Source organism: Sinocyclocheilus grahami, unplaced genomic scaffold (genome assembly GCF_001515645.1).
Source record: "Sinocyclocheilus grahami isolate Dianchi unplaced genomic scaffold, SAMN03320097.WGS_v1.1 scaffold556.1, whole genome shotgun sequence".
Lineage (NCBI taxonomy): Eukaryota > Metazoa > Chordata > Actinopteri > Cypriniformes > Cyprinidae > Sinocyclocheilus > Sinocyclocheilus grahami.
In genome coordinates, this window is record NW_015505735.1 from 578,989 (window position 1) to 597,572 (window position 18,584).

At 40.0% G+C, this 18,584-nt stretch overlaps 1 protein-coding gene across 1 annotated transcript in view; it reads left to right on the plus strand.

Moving 5' to 3' along the window:
* LOC107556168 (nesprin-1-like) overlaps positions 1-18,584 on the plus strand; it is a 137,051-nt gene that overhangs the window by 62,467 nt on the left and 56,000 nt on the right. The window contains exons 61-83 of the mRNA XM_016239217.1: positions 1,109-1,273; positions 1,426-1,598; positions 1,741-1,894; positions 2,072-2,215; positions 2,821-2,985; positions 3,085-3,402; positions 3,502-3,657; positions 5,072-5,242; positions 6,564-6,890; positions 7,551-7,703; positions 8,277-8,444; positions 8,638-8,814; positions 10,452-10,598; positions 10,710-10,835; positions 11,256-11,432; positions 11,986-12,251; positions 12,365-14,537; positions 14,643-14,980; positions 15,094-15,238; positions 15,341-15,550; positions 16,679-16,959; positions 17,278-17,443; positions 17,562-17,717. Of these exons, the coding sequence (XP_016094703.1) occupies positions 1,109-1,273; positions 1,426-1,598; positions 1,741-1,894; positions 2,072-2,215; positions 2,821-2,985; positions 3,085-3,402; positions 3,502-3,657; positions 5,072-5,242; positions 6,564-6,890; positions 7,551-7,703; positions 8,277-8,444; positions 8,638-8,814; positions 10,452-10,598; positions 10,710-10,835; positions 11,256-11,432; positions 11,986-12,251; positions 12,365-14,537; positions 14,643-14,980; positions 15,094-15,238; positions 15,341-15,550; positions 16,679-16,959; positions 17,278-17,443; positions 17,562-17,717 (6,456 nt within the window). The remainder of the gene's footprint in view (positions 1-1,108; positions 1,274-1,425; positions 1,599-1,740; positions 1,895-2,071; positions 2,216-2,820; positions 2,986-3,084; positions 3,403-3,501; positions 3,658-5,071; positions 5,243-6,563; positions 6,891-7,550; positions 7,704-8,276; positions 8,445-8,637; positions 8,815-10,451; positions 10,599-10,709; positions 10,836-11,255; positions 11,433-11,985; positions 12,252-12,364; positions 14,538-14,642; positions 14,981-15,093; positions 15,239-15,340; positions 15,551-16,678; positions 16,960-17,277; positions 17,444-17,561; positions 17,718-18,584) is intronic.

Genomic DNA, 18,584 nt, shown 5'->3' on the forward strand with positions numbered 1-18,584 from the left:
CAGACCAATTTGATGCAGTGTGCGGCGTATGGTCTAAGCACTGACAGGTCTATTTCCCAAACACAACCTCTGGATATTATGCTGAGCATGTGCACTCAACTTCTTTGGTCGACCATGGCGAGGCCTGTTCTTTGTGGAACCTGTCCTGTTAAACCGCTGTATGGTCTTGGCCACTGTGCTGCAGCTCAGTTTCAGGGTCTTGGCAATCTTCTTATAGCCTACACCATCTTTATGTAGAGCAACAATTCGTTTTTTCAGATCCTCAGAGAGTTATTTGCCACGAGGTGCCATGTTGAACTTCCAGTGACCAGTATGAGAGAGTGAGAGTGATAAGACCAAATTTAACACACCTGCTCCCCATTCACACCTGAGACCTTGTAACACTAATGAGTCACATGACACCGGGGAGAGAAAATGGCTAATTGGGCCCAATTTGGACATTTTCACTTAGGGGTGTACTCACTTTTGTGGCCAGCGGTTTAGACATTAATGGCTGTGTGTTGAGTTATTTTGAGGGGACAGCAAATGTACACTGTTATACAAGCTGTACACTCACTACTTTTCATTTCTTCAGTGTTGTCACATGAAAATATATAATAAAATATTTACAAAAATGTGAGGGGTGTACTCACTTCTGTGAGATACTGTATATTAAAACTCTGTATTATTTTATTTAAATATATTAAAATAAAACACTAAAAACTACACTGAGTCATTTTAAGTGCTACAAGTGCATTTAGGTACTGCAACATTATAATATACAGTGTGAACATTTTTATTTTGACATATGCTAAATATTGCTAAAGAAACATTTAACAGTATTATTAAATTGTTAGGGTTATGTAAAATTAATAACATGTAATATTAAAAAAATAAATAAATGTAATTAAAAAGTGAGCATTAGATCACTGCAAAAGGTAATCTGAATGTAAAATTAGAAAATATGCACAATTAAATACCAAAATACCAAAAATACCTAAAAATCTCTAATATCAGCTGATAACCAATATCATTAATGTGCATCCTTACAGACACCTGTGTAAAAAAATCGACTTCATTTGTCCAGTCTTTTAATCTAGTCTTGACTTTTCTCACCCACCTTCCGCAGGAGAAAGTGTCAAGGGTAGAACGAGTGGTGGGGGAGCATCAGCTTTTTTCACACGGCCTTCAGGAACTTCAGAACTGGGTTTCAGAGTCCCAACAGGTCCTCAAGACCTGCAGATGCCCCACATCTGACAAGAGTGTGCTTATCACCAGAATGGGCCAGCTCGAGGTACACGGTCATTTAATATATACACATTTGACTGTTTTACAGGTGTTGCTAAATCCTAAGGACAACCTTCAAGGGATTTGGCTCTCATAAATTAGTTTGTAAGTTTAATTTGTACATGTTGGGTGTATAACAGGATTTCTGATTGATTACAGACTTTACTGGTGGCTTGTCAGGGGAGAGAAATCCAACTGAAGATGCTCATCACCAGAGGGGAGTCTGTCCAGAGGAACACCTCGGCTGAGGGTGTACCAGTGGTTCGCAAGCAGATCCAGGACCTCAAAGACTCCTGGGAATCACTCTTGTCAACATCCATACAGTGCAAAAGGTCAGAGAACTCTCTGTCCCTCAGTCTGTGTTTATTTATACTCTCTTTGTTAGTGCTTTTGTCTGAGCATTTCCTCAGATATGTGCTCATCAGGTGTCTGTGTGGAATTAGTAGATGTCTTGTTCATGTGTTGCATTTATAGCCAGCTGGAAGGTGCCTTGTCACACTGGACAAGTTACCAGGAAGATGTCAGTCAGTTTGAGTGCTGGATGGAGCAAGTAGAAGAGAGCCTCGGAAACTCAGACAAACACTACGCTGAAATGAGGGACAAGACAGCCAATCTAGGCCGTGCCAAAGTAATTTATACTTTTCATATGCATACTTGCGCTAACATAACATAACAACAACATATAACATAACATAATAATTTTATACAGGATTTATTATTTAGATAACAGTTGTATATTCTTACAGTTCTATTAGAAGTTGAATCCTCAATGTATTATTTACTTTAATTGCTATGCTCTGTACAGCTCCTCTATGAGGAAGTTCTTAGCCACTCTAGCCCTTTAGAGACCATTGCGACCAAGGGTTCCAACATGACTGAACATACAGCCACCCAACAGGAGATCCAGAAACTCAGTGAGAGATATACAGCCATTAAAGATAAAGCCAAGGTAAGCCAAGGATGTCAAACTGTAGGCTGCAGACCAGTGCTTAAATTCGTTTTGGGTGGTCAAGAAGAATTATTCTGCACAAACTAATATGAAATTTCCAGTGGTTATAGAGTCCTATTCACAGGGGAATTGATTTTTAACAATTACATAAATCTTTCAAGACAGACCTACAATGAGCTTTGAAGTTGCTGAGCAATGAGGTTTTTGAGGAAGCTGTAAATCAGTATGATTTTCACTTCATTAAAAAAAAAAAAAAAAGAAATGTAATAACCAAATTCCCAGTGAAGAGCTGCACCACCTATTACTCTGAAAAGATCATTCAGCAATCAGAGAAGTTTCTGTTACCATGGAAACAGAATTTGCGGCCAAAGAGCTCATAAGTGACTTCCCAGCACTGCACATGAACTATTTATCTATCTATATATTAGATCTAGTTGGTGTGGTTTGTGGCTCAAAACTCTTTATTGAAGATTTGTATATCTCTATGGAGGAAAAAGAATGAGGAAAATACTTCTGGAACCAAGCAGCTAAAAAAGTGTTGCGCTCTGCTTTTACTCTATTTCCACTTATTAAATTTGAAATAATATTCTCTGCTGGTGTTTCAGGCTGCTGTCAGTAAGGCAGAAGAATTGGTTCTGCTCCATCAAGAATACCAGCGAGGGCTGCACGTGTTTGAAGACTGGCTAGAGCAGGAGCAGAACAGTTTGGCCCTCCTCACACCTCTGGATGAAGATGTAAATGCTCTGGAGAACACGTTAAAAGAACTGCAGGTTAGTATAATATGATCTTTTTTAGGGCTTTAATATTATAGGCAAGAAATATTCTGCACTACCTAATCTTTTACTCTTTCTGTCTAATAATGTCTCCAGATGCTCCAGTCACATTGCCCTAAGGGACATAACTTGCTCAGCTCAGTTCTTGCCAGTCGAGAAAGAGTAATTCCATGGGGTGGCCCTCAAATTGAGGATCGGGCTCTGGAAACAGCACAGACAGAGTGGCAGGGGTACCAAGACCGGCTCGGGGAGACCAAAGTTCAGGTAGAGCAGGCCCTCGCAAGGGTTCAGCAACTAGAAGGTTTATTCCAAAGCTTAGACCAGTGGCTGGTTGACATGGAGCTCAAAGTTAAGGTGAGAAGCCATCGTTGCTCTGATGTCACTGCGAAGGAGGCCCAGCTACAACACCTGAAGGTACAATGCATTATACATATGCTTGATGATTTCAGAAGTACACTACTCTCGTTTCATGTAGATAAATGTTGACCTTTTCCTGTCATTCCCTTATATCAGCGGTGGCAGATTGAGGCTGCTCAACATCAGGCCGAAGTGGAAGGCCTTAGTACTCTTGCACAGCAAGTCGTAGAGGATGCTCATGTCAGTGGTCGGATCAGTACCAGGGTTACCCAGCTCACTGCCCGCTACCATACCTTGCTCCTACAGATACAGGCAAGTCAGCCTTGTACATTAGCAATTTTTATGCACTTGATTATTTCAGAAAAGTATGCAGCATCATTCAGTAAGCTGCCAGTGTCCTTTTACTAATTTTTCACAAATAATGTGAAAATCCTCTGGTTTTTGCTTGGGATCTCTGTTTTCTCTCCAAAGCCTCGCTCAATCTCTTTCCCAGTGTTATCGTTGACTACAACCAATACTGTTAAAAAATTATTTAATTGAAATGAAGGGCAAATAAAATAACATTTAAAATTAAACTTAAATGAATATTAGAAATGTTGTCTTGGCAACTAACCGAAATCAAATAAGTTTAAATAGAAGTATTAAAATGACTAAAACTGATATAAAATAAATTAAAACTAAATAGAAATATTATATATATAAAAACCATGGTAATAAAAATACACATAACAAAATTACTAAAACTTAAAATAGCTAATCCAAAATATTGCTAAATACTATACATTTGTATAAATGATAATAAAAAACACTGTATCTCTTGGTATTTTTTGCAAAGGCATTTTAAAACTGTATTTTCTCTCCTTTTCTTCCCTTATAATTCCTATTCCTATGTTTCTGAAGTACAGAAATGCAAAAGACCAATTGTTTTATTTTTATCTGGTAAAATTATTGCAGTCATTATTATTTATCATTATAATTAAATTGTCTGTTTTTAAATTCGCTAAATAATTAAACCTTTTTTGAGTTTAATTCAATTTAAATTTCTACTTGATTTTCTGTTTCTACAATGACGTTTCTTTTAATAGAACCTTGTGTCATTGAGTCACCTCTCATTTTGCTGCCAAAGCACACTGATGAGTCTAATTTCTCAGCCATCTAAACATTGGAAGCTATCCAACCTGGTAAACCAGCTCCTGTGACCCACTGTGATGACAAAAAAAAACCTACACACTGGAAAAATCAATGTCTCGCCCACATTGAGACCTTAGCTTGTAATGAAAAAATATAGGATTCAATCTTGCCCATCAATTGGTGCTGCTGCTTTTGTGGCAGCAGCAGAATTGTTTTTAACACTTGCTTTAACACCTCTCCTTCCTGCCCACTTCTCTCTAACATGCACACACTCTGACTGCGACACAGAATAGAGCGTGTAATTATTCTGTGAGAAACAACAGGCCGCCACATGCACTGCAGTCAAAAGCTATTACGTCTCCGCAGATAGGTGTGCGCGCGGCGCGGCACAGTGCAAAAGCGTTAATTGGTGCCACGTGCATGAGGGATCTGCATGTCAAGTGAAGAACATGGCAAAATAGCTTAGCCTCAAGCCTCCAGTGGTGAACGCTAGCGAGTGTGCGGCATTGGATCAATCAAAACACTTCATGCTGATGAGATAGAATTCCGAGCGTTCTTGACAATAAGCCTTATTATTTCTTCTTCCATCTTTCAGGACACCCTCAAACAGCTCCAGGAAGAGATGCAGAAAATCACAGAGGCTCAAAATGCTCTCAGGACCTTCTCTGATTGGTTGTGCACAGCGAGGAAGAATTTCAAAATCGTTACCGAAAAGACAGAGGCTCTCGATCGCATTACAATGGAAAAGAAGATGAAGAGGCTAGAGGTATGGCCCAGTGAAAACACAAACTGTACATAGCATGTTCATGTAACTTGTACATACAAAAGAGACTATAGATAAACACTTCTACAGGGTTTTATTTTTTCCTTTTAGAGTTGAAGGATCAGATGAACAGATGAAACTGTCACCCCTTTTTATCCTGAGGTTTAACAACTATTGATTTGGCCTGGGCCTGATAAAATTACACACATATACACACCACAGACTAGGACTCTCAGCGGGCCTGGCACAGTTTTGCGCTCATGTTCGTGATCGTAAGAGCCAGTGCGTATGTGTGTGTACAAGTACGAGTCTCTTTGTCTTCTTAAGGATATGATCAATATGTCTACTACACAAAGCAACAGAAAGCTTTAGCACGATTGCACCCTACGTGCACACGCGCACACAGCCACTTCACACACTCCCCCCTGTGATAGCTGAGATGAAGGAATGGTCTGTCTGTGGAACCTGCTAGCACAGACTGTGTAATTGATGCAATGCCCTTGCAGCTTCAACATCACATAACACTCTTTTCCTTTACACACATATATTACTCATTTGGTGCATATAATTCTTGTGAACATCAATAGTGCCACACAGATGCTAATAGCAATGCCACATAGAGAGCTGTACACCCTGTAATGTTAGGGGCATAGATGCATGCATTTGTGAATTAATAAACAGCCAATTAAGTGTACATTTCTATCGCCAGATCATATTTCTTTGCCCAATTATCCTTGGATCCTACACCTCTTCGCATCACTAACTTCTCATTTCCTTATTTGTGTGTGGAGATGATCATTAATTAAAACACTGGGGCTGCTTTCCCTGTCAGTACCGCAGCAGTAGCTCCAGATCCAGCTGTCCAGCTCTCATGTACTGCTCTTTGTAGAGACAAGAGGTTGATATCATATAGAGAAGCTTCCCGCTTAAAGGTAAAGGACTAGGAGGGACCGAGTGCAGTCGTTGCCGGGGAAACACTGCTGCAGCAACCCCATTTAAGGCCTGGGTAATTGGGTCTTCCTCTCGTATCTCTGACTGGGGCCTCACCGGGTCTCCGCACACAGGTGTCAGGAGCCCGGCAGGCTTCAAAGTACCCATCAGAAAAGTCCACTTCAGAGGAGCACTCTCAAAACCTGAAGCTCCACGTGAATGGAGAGGATCAGAAGCTGTCAGAAACAGAAAATGTACTTGTCTTGGTTGCACACTGGGGAAGGCATGAATATCTTTCCTGTGGCTCATTAAATTATTGATTTTTGTTTGTTTGTTATTGTTGTTCTTTTTGTACCTTTTCGTTCATTGTTTAAAATATTCTCTCACCCTGCAGTCTCTACAGGGGGACATGGATCAAGGTCACAGCCTGCTTAAAACACTTCGAGAAGTTGCAGAGCAGGCCGTTTCCTTCTTGGATGACCCCGGAGCATCCAGACTAGAGAAGGAAGTGCGAACAGGTCGATCACAGCTCGAAGAGCTTATTCTGGGGCTACGGGAAGAGCATGCAACCCTGGAAAGGAGCATTGTGCTCTATAAAGATTTCCAAGAGCGCTACAAGAGCCAAATGCAGTGGCTTAGGGAGACTCGAGCCCTTCTCAGTTCCACTGTTGAGCCCAAAGTAGAACTTTACCAGAGGAAAGCCCAGCTGAACAAGTACAAGGTCGGTGATTTGTTTTACAGTCTTTAACTGATATGAAATCTGTATTTGTGACTAGCTTTGTCAACAAAAGTGGTAGTCCCACTTCTTATTTTTAAAATCAGTAGCATTGTCAAAGATCTTTTGCAAGCATTAATGTATTTATAAAATATATTGTAAATATATACATACCTGTATATGTAAATTAGTTTTTTATTTATGATTGGTGGTTTATTTATATTAAGTCCCTTTTGCTCATGAAGGCTGCAAAATACAGAAAACAGTAATATTGTGAAATATTATTACAATTTAAAACAACTTTACTATTATAATAATATACTTTAAAATTTAATTTATTCCTGTGATGGCAAAGTTGAATTTTCAGCAGCTTGATCCTTAATGATCAAAAATCATTCTAATATGCTAATTTGGTGCTCGAGTGACATTTCTTATTATTTTCAATGTTGAAAACAATTGCATTCCTTAATATTTTTGTGGAAATCATGAAATATTTAGTTTCTGCATTCGATGAATTTAAAGTTAAAAAGAACAGCATTTATTAGAAATAGAAATCTTTTTAACAATGCAAAAGGCTTTACTGTCACTTTTGATCAGTTTAATCGGTCCTTGCTGAATAATCCATTTTTGTCTCTGTATCATATTTCATTGTTCTGTTGTGTCCAGGCTGTAGAGCAGACTTTGCTATCACGTGATTCTGCCGTGAGCTTTGTGCTAGAGAAAGGAGAAACTCTGGTGACCCTCATCCACTCCCCTTCCATCACAGACAACATGACCAGACTACAGGCAGACTACCAGGAGCTGTGTGGCTCAGCAAGGGTGAGTTAAAAAAGAATACGAAAACTATTATCATTTAAATGCAACATAACATGGAAAACAATTGCTTTTGTGAAATAGTTACATACGCTAATGTACATAAAGCTACCTGCCCGGTCCACCCAGCGTGTTATAAACACTAAACAGCAAAACTGGTCATTCAGAACATGCCGTGATATCAGAACATTAATGCATGACCTCCAACATTTACATATCAATGTTTGTTTTTAGCAATTGGGAAGGGTAACAGTCATATACATTTAGAATAATTTAAAACTAAATAGCAAATTATAAATAGTGGGGAGAAACAAATTGCTATGAATGTGTAGATTATTTCCCTTTTAAGCTTTTGAATATTAATTTGGAGGCTTTATGTGCTATTTCCTCCAAGATGGCATCCATTAACCCTGCAATCAGTGCCATGAATACTCACTTTCAAATAATTAATCTCATGCTCGCAGCTGTCAGAAGCTCTTTATGGCATGAGAGTTTCCAGCTGTGTGTTTATATAGGTTCTTTAGTTTGAGTGCTTGCAAATGTCTTGATCATTTCTGTAATTTAAATATATTTCCTTAGACCCACGTTCACAGATTGGAGGCCCAGGTGAAGAAACAGGAAGCTTACCACAAAGATGTACAGGAAATTGAACGTTGGTTGTTGCAGATGTCCAGCAGGATGGTGACTCCTGACCCATCATCAGGCGGTGGCATGGAAGCTGCCACTCAGCAGCTAGCCAGACATAAGGTGACAAATCACAAAGCTTCACAGAAGAGCAGAACCCTATAAATAACCAAACACACATCTGCATTTTGTTTACCCACATAAAAAATGTTGTCATAACAGTTTCGATAAATATTGGTATTCACAAGAATATTTAAAGCTATTGCTAGGAGAACCTTTTGCGTTAAATTTATTTGCACATATTGTCTCATCTCAGGCTATTATGGAGGAGATAGCAGGTTTTGAGGAGCGTTTGGCTACACTAAAGGAAAAGGGAGAGGAGCTGTTGTCCGGCTGCAGCGAGCGCCCGCAGGCTCGGCTTCGCCAGCAAATTCAGAACCACCAGCAGGGAGCAAGAGACAGCTACTCTGCCATCTGTAGCACTGCCCAGCGTGTGAGTTTCCTTGCCAACACACCAGCATAAGACCAGCATTGTGCCGTTGTTTACAGTGCATATAGACCTACGATAGTATATAAAGACCCACAATTAATATAGGCAGGAGTGTGATTAACGATGGACACAATGGTGCATCCGTTATTGGCCTGTAAAAATATCTGCAAACATAAAATAGTTGTTTAAACGCAGTCAATTATGTCCTATCAACCACATAGGGGCGGAGGTCTTGGACAAATAACAACTCATGACATTTTTACAAATTACTCTGGCTTGGTTGAAAATGATAAGAGTTTGATAAAATTTTGAACAAACTGTTCAAACAGCATAATAATAATTGAATAAACGATTAATAATAAGACTGATTGATTATTAGTTATTTCCAGTAAATTCTCCTATATTGCAATTTTTAAGTTTTAGTGCTCATTAATTGTATGATTTCTAGTCATTGTGCTGGTGTCATTGTTTATTGTCCCTCTGCTCACATCAAAGCTTTGTTCCAGCAGTAAGCTGAAGTGTGTGCCAACTTTCTGCCACACTTCCAGAACCTCCTGATTATTTTAATCCACCCTGCCTGGCTTCCTAGTTGCACAGGTCCAACTAAAGTGCTGACAAAATTCTCCTTTCAGTGTATTTGTCTAAATCAGATTAAACAACCCTTACCAGGCAGTCAATAAACTAGGCACGTCTGGCAAAGTATGCTTGACATTTTGACTTCTGCATGCCAGTGTCATTACAAGAAGACCCATCAGGAGGCACTAAGAAATAATTTCTCCATGAAAGCATATTATTAAAGCCCACGGCAATGAAAGGGAGCACATATACCCCCCTTTGCAAATCACCATTTCCCCCCTACTCCAGCTCTTGCAGTATCGTTCCAAAATCTGCCACCTGCTTTCCTCTAAGAACCCTAATCACACGCACCCCTAATATGGCAACTACTCTCTGCCATCTGACACATTGCCTGCTCAGTCACTCTCTGAGCAAACCACCCAGTCTATTAATACCTCGCCCCCTTCCCAGTTTTATTTTACCCATCAAGTCCAATTCTGTCAAAACAAGCCGAGACATTGATAGAACCCCTCCCTTATGGTTTGCTAGTTTATACCCCGTACCAACATCTTGTGCCAACCTTGCCAGAACAATGCCATCCGGTAAATCCCGCCACCTGGCAGTCTGGTCAATGAGTTCCTCGGTCTGCATGTGCTCTGCCAACTCCTGTCGTCTGCCAGAGCAAGCCTGTCGTTGCCTGCCCCCCACGAGGGCTCGTGAATTAAGAATGTCAATCAGCGTCAGCTTTTCTGCTCATGGGATTAGGGATGCCAGAGCATTCAACACCTGTCAAATGGGCTTTGCTTTATGTTGACCCGATTTAGCATGGTTAACCGTATGCCACTCATGTAATTTTCTGTTTTGCTCCTCAAATATGTCAGAGTCATGCTGTTCCAGTTTTATACAGCTAAGGATTACTTAAAATACCCTTTGAGGTGCATAATTTAAATGTTACATTATGAATTGGCTCAGTTATGACTTCTATAACTGGTATTATTTCAATTTTAGTTAACTACGTTTGGCCACTACATGCAGTGTGGTTATTTTAAGTCTTGAGGCAAATTATGTCATGTCTGTTTGTGCAGGTGTATCAGAGTCTGGATCGGGAACTGCAGAAGCATGTAAGTCTGCGGGATACTTTGCAACAGTGTCAGACGTGGCTTTCAAATGTACGAGAGGAGATACAGATTCCTCCACATGCACGACACTGCCTACAGGAGGCGCTAGCACAGGTATACATTTTTATGTTGCTTTGTGCATGTACACAAAAGTGGCACAATGAAGAATAAGAAAGCTAGACTCTTTCATCAATTCTTCTGGGGGTCTCTTAAATATTCCATCAGATGAAGCAGGATCGAACTCTGCAGGAACAGGCTAGTACCTATTTACAGCTGGTGTGCTCCATCTGTGATCTTTCTGATGAGAAAGTACAAGAGACGGCTGCTGAGATACAGCAGGTCAAACTTCAGGTGAGTGACTAATTGAATTTTAAGAATACATTCATACTTCAGGTTTTAGTAGCTTCTTCAACTACAGGCACTTTATATGGAGCTCCTAAAGGGTGATGGGAGGAAAAACTTTCGCTTCGCATTCGCTTGCAAAAACATTTCCCCACTTGCAGGCAACCGCAAACTTGTTGATAGAAATAATGTGAGGTGAGAGGAAAAACTATTTATCAATGCTTTTTTTAATTGCAAAGCTTTCCAGGGGAACACAACACTTTTTGCAAGAAAGCGCAAAGTTTCTTGAAACACAAAAAGCATTTAAAAACAGTTTGTGTAGGTTTTATTGATTTAAGATTGATATTTTAAAATATGATAATACATCACAAAACCCATATTATTAAATTAGTTTGGAAAATGTTTAGAGATGTTTTCTACCTAATGCAGATCGAGGAGAGGATGCTGGAATCTCAAGAACTAGCAGATAACTGGAGAGAGATCAAAGACTTGCGTTCCAACCTTGAGTGTCGTCTTCTTGAGGCTGAACAACTCCTCCAGAGCATGTTAAGGAGGCCAGCTGAGCTCGAGCCAAAGGTTGCTCAGAACCAGCTGGACCAGGCTCAGGTAAGTGACAGCTTTGTGTCCAGATGACAGCCATTTGAAGACAGCTAAATGATTACCCATTTTTATGAAACATGGGTTATTTGAGATTTTTGAAAAACACTACAGCATATTTGTTATTACATTAATACCTTATGCACAAATTTTGTATGGTATCTGTTTATTAGTTAATCAGATGCAGTCTATTATATATTGCTGAAAGCTTTGGTGAGCTTTGACCTCTCTTACATTTCCTGGCAGGAAGCTTCATTCGTTAATAAAGATTTCTCCCCAGATTACTCGTCTGGGTTTAATTATGGATGTGTGAATTGATTTGTCAGTGCCTGTAATAACAGCATCCAGGCAGACCCCTTCATTGTGTGTGAAAAATAGCACATATTACCATCTCTGGATGTGCTGAGAATTGTCAACAATAGATTGAATGAAAACCCCAATTACCTCAAAGCTCACTCTCTGCCAGTAAGAGAGGGTGTCATCCAGAGCTGTCCATTTTGCAGGATATCAAATAAAGACAGGCAGCATGTATTAATAACACCCCGTATTTCATGCCACAAAGGACTTTATCCAGGAGATGCGAGCCAGGCAGGTTGATCTGACCCAGCTGAGAGAGAGCATTAATAGGCTAACGGCTGGTCAGGAGTCTCCTGAGCTTATGGAAGTTGGTCGTCTGCGCTGTGCTTGGCTGGATCTTGGCAGACAGGCTGCACAGCTGCTGAACCAGAAAGAGGAGGATCTACAGAGGAGCGGGGACTATCATGACTGCATTTGTATGGTGGAGGAGTTGTTTGACCAGCTGTCCAAGAAATGGGGTCAATTGGCCAGGCATGCAACATTTCCTTTCAAATTTTGCACAACATATTTATGTTTGATAGTTGCCATGTGTTAATCTTCAGTTATTCTTCTCTTGGTTCACAAAAACACTGAATCTTTTCTAGGGGAGATAGTGAAAGCACATCTGAGTGTCTGGATGCCTTAAAGAAGTTATCCACAGACCTGCAGGACCAGAGATGTGTGCTCGATGACCTGAGAAATAATAGGCATGGGATCCTGCCTCGTCTGAGCTTAGAAGATAGAGACCTGGTTAAGGAGCAAGTGGGTTACCTGGAGCAACGTTGGACCCAGGTGGAATCCCTTGTCCTGCAGAAAATCCAAGATTCAGCGCAGACACTGGAAGAATTGAGTCAAATCGAGGACCATTTGCGCGAGGCTCAAGAGTGGGCTGAGTTGCAGAAGCCATCCCTGTCTGAGATTCTCAAGACCAGCCCCCCTCCAGATTTGGCCCAAAGCTTTCTGTTTGATCACTTGAGCTTTTGTGCAGAATTGGAGGCCAAACAGAAGCTTCTGGCAGAGGCTGTGAAAGATGCCAATAGCCTTTCCTCTCGCCTTGGTCTTAATGAAAGGAGGAAGCTGCAGACGTTGGTCCAGGAAGCACAGACAGAAGTAGAATCGCTTGGAACTAAGGCGGCTCAGTATCGTAAAAGCCTCAGTAAAGTGTTTACAGAACGAACACAATTCCTACAAGCCCTCGACAGAGCAGCTGAATGGATCAGGAAGCAAGAGCAGAGGGCTCTTGCAGATGATCATGTGTCGCTCCTACCAAATGTACTACACAAGCAGGTGTCAACTTGCAAGAATTTTACCAGCAGCCTAAGAGCATATCAGGTGGAGCTTACGTCTCTTTGGGTACAGGGACGAGGATTAGGGAAGGATGCAACTGACGAGGAGAAGAAGGAGACCCTTCAGAAGCTGGAGGAGTTGCAAGTTACCTTTGAGGCTTCCTTGCAGAAAAGCACGGAGCATCTGCAGCATCTGGAGAAAGCGCTTGTCATTCGGAAGTACTTTAAAGTAGACCTTGACAGAATCTGCGAGTGGCTAAAACAAGCAGAGGTAGCTACATTTCCAATTATTGACTTGAGCGGGAATGATGAGGAGCTTCAGAACCAGCTGACTGAATACCAACAGCTTCATGGTCATGCTTCAGAGTATGAAAACCTTTTGCTCATCGTCCAAAGGGCAGGACAGGAGATTCTTCCCACCTTAAATGAGGTTGACCACTGCTACCTAGATGAGAAACTCAATGGCCTTCCACAACAATATAATGACATGCTGTTGTTGATCAGAGAGAAACGCGACAGGATCCAACAAGTGCTTTTGGACCGCAGGGAGTTTGAGTCCCTCATCGATGTCACACGAAATGCTTTGAAAGAACTTCAGGAGAAATGTGATAGTTTAGAGATTAAGTCAGCCAACCAAAGCCTAGAAGAGGGAGAAAGATTGCACAGCAGTTATGAAGATCTCATGAAAGGTCTTGCAAATCTCTTTCAGGGAATGAAAGATCTTAGGGGTAAAACTCAGGATTATCTTGTTATGGGTCAGCCATATGCTCCTGAAGTCATTGACCAGCTAGTTTATCTCCACGACAGTCTTAACCAGCAGATCGAGTGTAAGATGAAAGAATTAAGGAAAACATTAAAATTATTAAATGACCATCGAACAGTTATTGAGAAAATGGACTATAGCATTACTAGATTAAAGGGACAGCTTGGCAAATTATACTCCAAAGGAGATGAGGAGACAGATGCCATGGAGAGATTATCTACACTACACAACCTATCAAGATTTCTTGAAGAGGTTAGTTCCTATCCAGAGGGTCTCAAAGCACAAAATGATGACCTCAATCGGCACTTTGACTCAAAGACCCTTAAGACTCAGGTTATCTTCAGGGAGGAACAACTTCTTACTTTAAAGCAAGAGATTAATACACACACAGAAGAATGTGAGAGAGGTTTTATGGGAAATAAGGATTTTCAAACTGATGAAATATCAATAGACTGGCTCAAGAGTCTTTGGGATCGATTAAGATGTCCATTAATGTTTGAAGAAGCAAAAATTGAGATTGTGCTCCTCCTTGTGCAGGAGGAGGTCAGGTCACTGTCAGCACTTCAAAAAGAAATGAAATCTAGGTTTAGAGTATTAGAATATATAACTAATGAAGAGAAACAGAAGTACATCAACGATCAAAAGCCATTTCCAAAAATCTTTGAAACCACTTTAATGGATATTCCAAAACTAAAGGGTGATCTTCAACAAGCTGTCAACACCAAACAGGTAAGGTATTATTAATTCCTGACAGTCCGCCTATGTTTTCTGACTGAGTAATAAAATACTGAAGGCTAGCTTAATGTTTCTTTAAATTGTGATGTGCGTCCTCAGGTGGCCTTGCAGTCTATACTGTCTCTGCTCCAAAGATACCACCATTCCTTGCAAACTGTCCAGCAGTGGTTTGAGGACACTGGTGCTCTACTTAAGCAGGCCCCACAAGAGGTAGACTTGGAGAAAATTTTAGACTGCCTCAAGGACTTAGAAAATATAACAGGCCGGGAACAATCTGTCAAGGGTACGATGCAAAAAATGCAAGATCTAGTTCCTCAAATGGGTGACTTTTTGAGCCCTACTGTAATGAAGCAAATCCAGCAACATTGTGAGGAGTCTTATCATAAGGGCACAGAGGTCTTTGAGCAGCTAAAACAACATCAAGACAACTTGCAACGGTAATGCTAATAAGGTTATTTGGATATTTAAATAGATTTAAATAAGGTGCACAAGACCCAAACTTGTATCTGCCTGTTGCACACTTTATTCGTCATTTTATTTCTTTTTTTAGAAGCATAACTCAGTGGAGATCTTTCCAAGATGAAACAGATGAAGTTATCAGGCAGATGAATGAAGTAGAGAAAAGGATGATGGAGTTCACAACTGCCAGAGCAAACTCTGAACAAGATGCTGAAGACAAGCACTGTTTATACCAGGTTTATGACTAAGCATGTGTTTCATTGCCTACTTCTTATACATTGACTTTAAATTGGGTGTTGCAGCTTTTCTAAATATTTCTTATTTCTTCTTTTCTACAGAATATTATGTCACAAGTTCAGGGTCTTGAAGATGCACTGAATGGACTAAAAGTTAAAGCAGCACAGTTTGTTCAGCCTGCCATAAAAGACACCATTTCTCAGTCAGTTTGTTCACTGAGCCATCGGTGGACTCGGTTGTTCGGTGTTGCTCGAGCTCAGATGAAAGCCCTCCAGGACTCTGCATGTAACTGGAGATGCACCAGGGAGAAGGTAGGGAAGCTTTATGGATAGACACTCTCAACTCATTACACTAAGATACTCTTTATATGATTCTGCATTTCAGAGAATAATCAAACGAATGCAATAGTGCAATCAGATACAATACTTGATTGAATAAGCAGGCAAAATGCCATAAAATGATTGATTGATGCCTGAATAGTATATTTTAAATAAACAGATGGAAAAAAAAACATAAACAGTAAAAGCAGTTATTCTGTAAGCAGAGAGAGACACTGTAGTAGAGCTGAATAAATCTTGGCTGTGGTTCTGTGATCAGACAAGAGCATCAGTTGCCGGCAATGGCCTGATAATGATGTAATGCTTGGCAATGACAGTCCATACAAAAATAGCCCAACATGGAAGTTGCCAACTCACCACTTCTCCCATAAATCTCTGCTACTATCACAGGAAATTACATCGTTGATGGAGGGATATGCTGTGTAACACACTCTATTTACTTTTTTATATATCAGATTATTCAACATGAATACTTTAATATACAAAGATTATTGAAGAGACATTGCTATCCAGACATCCATATCAGTAGCATGTTAGCAGGAACTGTTTCTTGTTCATTTTTGGCAGTGCACACTTATTCTGTGTAGTTTCTTTGTGACCTAAGCCTGTTTCATTATTCAGCTGAGGATATGACATCACTCAGTAAGAATGAGTCAGTTGCTTGCAAAGCTGTATGTAGCACAGAGAGAGTAGTTTGTTTTGCTTTTTTAACCAGTTTCATCAATAATTCATTATTAAGAGTTCCTTGATGTCCTGATAGCTGCTCTTTTGTGACCGCAGTTACTGATGTCTGAATCTTTTTCTTTCGTTTAATAAATGACAAACCAGGGATAAATTACACTGCATTAATTCTTAATGACTCATTTTGATTGAATCTAAAAATTCTATTTTTTATATCTACATGAATCTGAATGAACGTTCAAAACTTGTAACATCACTGACATGGCAACTGAACATTTAAATATTTTAAAAATATATACATAAAAAGAACAACATAAACCTTTTTTTAACAATAAAATAAATGTTATAGCATGACAGTAGCACATATTAACAGCAGTAGAATCTGTTGGAATAACCAATTCCACATCTCTCTGAGATTAGCTGGAGAAAATGCGAGCTGTCTTTGAGGACCTGCACAGTCGTGTTCCTGACAACATGGTGGAAAAAGCCTCTAGTATGGCAGCCCTACACAGCCTTCTGGAGTACCATGATTCCTTCAGTCGAGAGGTGGAAAGAGAGAGCAGCGCCCTGACCCTCCTCAGACACCATGTGCTCAACCTGTTCCTCCATCCTCATGCCGCTGCATCCACCACAGACAGCAAACACAACCAAGACAGTCCATGTCTGCTGGAAATTCAGAGCATTCAGGAGAAATATGACGAGTATGAATTTCTGTCTGTCTGCCTGTGTGTCCTGTCTGTTCTGCTCTATCTGTCATTCTGTCTGTCCTACTGCTCAAGAGCAGGTAATAAATCCACTAAATGTTTTAGTTATAAAATTGTAGAGACAACAGTAACTTTTTCAGTTCGATTAATGTTTCATTAACACTTGAAAACATCTGCAGAAAAATGCAGAGTTAACCAAACCAAATGTCATGAAAACAATTCCAGTAATTTTAGGAAAATGTCCAACTCTACTTTTCTCTCATTTGCTTTTACATCTTCTATCATTTGCATAATATGTATCTTTTTCTCCCTCAGTCTGTTGCAGCAGGTGTGTGCTAGCAGGCAGCAGGTGCAGGTGGAGCTGCGGGAGAGAGAGGAAGTGGTGAGAGAGTTGGGCCTGCTGAAAGGCTGGATTCAGGATACCCAGGGGCTGATGCTGAGCCCCACTGCAGACCTGGATAACCTGCTCACTGACCTGGAGGTAATGCAAACCACCTTATACAGTGTAGGAGATGCAGATAGTACTGGCATTCTAACATCCTACAACCCAGTTTACTTTACTGATGATAAGTATGGTATGTTTTTGTGGTTTCTACTAGACGGCTCATGGAGGCATGCGGTCTCACCGCCAGAACCTTGAGCAGATTGCAGATCGCCAGCAGATGAAATACCAGGACCTCAATGCCACCCTTCCTTCAGAGATCAGCACCCAGCTGGCAGAGGTTACACTGGCTCTGGGTTCTGCAGAAGATCAGGTACCTTCATTCATTCTAGGAATGTCAAGAATACAGGTACCAAGTGAATTCTGGTGAGGGATTAATGTAGACATGCAGTGGTGGATGAAGTACACAAATCAAGTACTTGAGTAAAAGTACAGATACGTATAATAAAATATTACTCCAGTAAAAGTAAAAGTACTAATTTTTCAATTTTACTCGAGTGAAAGTACAAAAGTACTAGATTTTTTATGTACTTAAGTAAAAAAGTACTGATAGATAGATTAATTTTGCAATTTTATATAGGCTACTTAATTTACATTTATATTAGCACATATTTTTATAATCCTGCTGCTCAAAATACCTGGGTAATCTATCTAGGTGGTTGAATAACAATATTTGGACTTTATATCTAGAAATTACCTAAATTTAGCAAGAGCAAGCTTGTTAGCTAGACAGTTAGCATCATCTAACAATATTTACTTATTTTCAGTATGGTTATGAATAAACATTCATATCTGTTTACTCGGCTAGTTAATCCAAACAATATAAAAAAGTATACTGTTGATAAACAATATAAAAACAGACGTCACATAGGGCGAAATGCGTAGCATTTTAATAAAACTGTTAACGTTAGGGAATATGAACGCGCATGAATTATTTTATTTAGTCTGTGTTATTTTAATGTTTCCTGGTTGTTGTTTTTTTTTAACCTAAAATAGAGACACAGATGTTGATGTGTCTGCATTCAATAATTTCAGTGGGTTTAAATAGATCACCCTTTACAGCAGATTTAGTTCACAAACAACTGACAGTTTTTTTGACCTAAATATGATTTTCAGTTACAATAATTAATCCTAAAATTCGACATTAGTAACTTACTTTTAGCAGCATCAGACGCGCGCG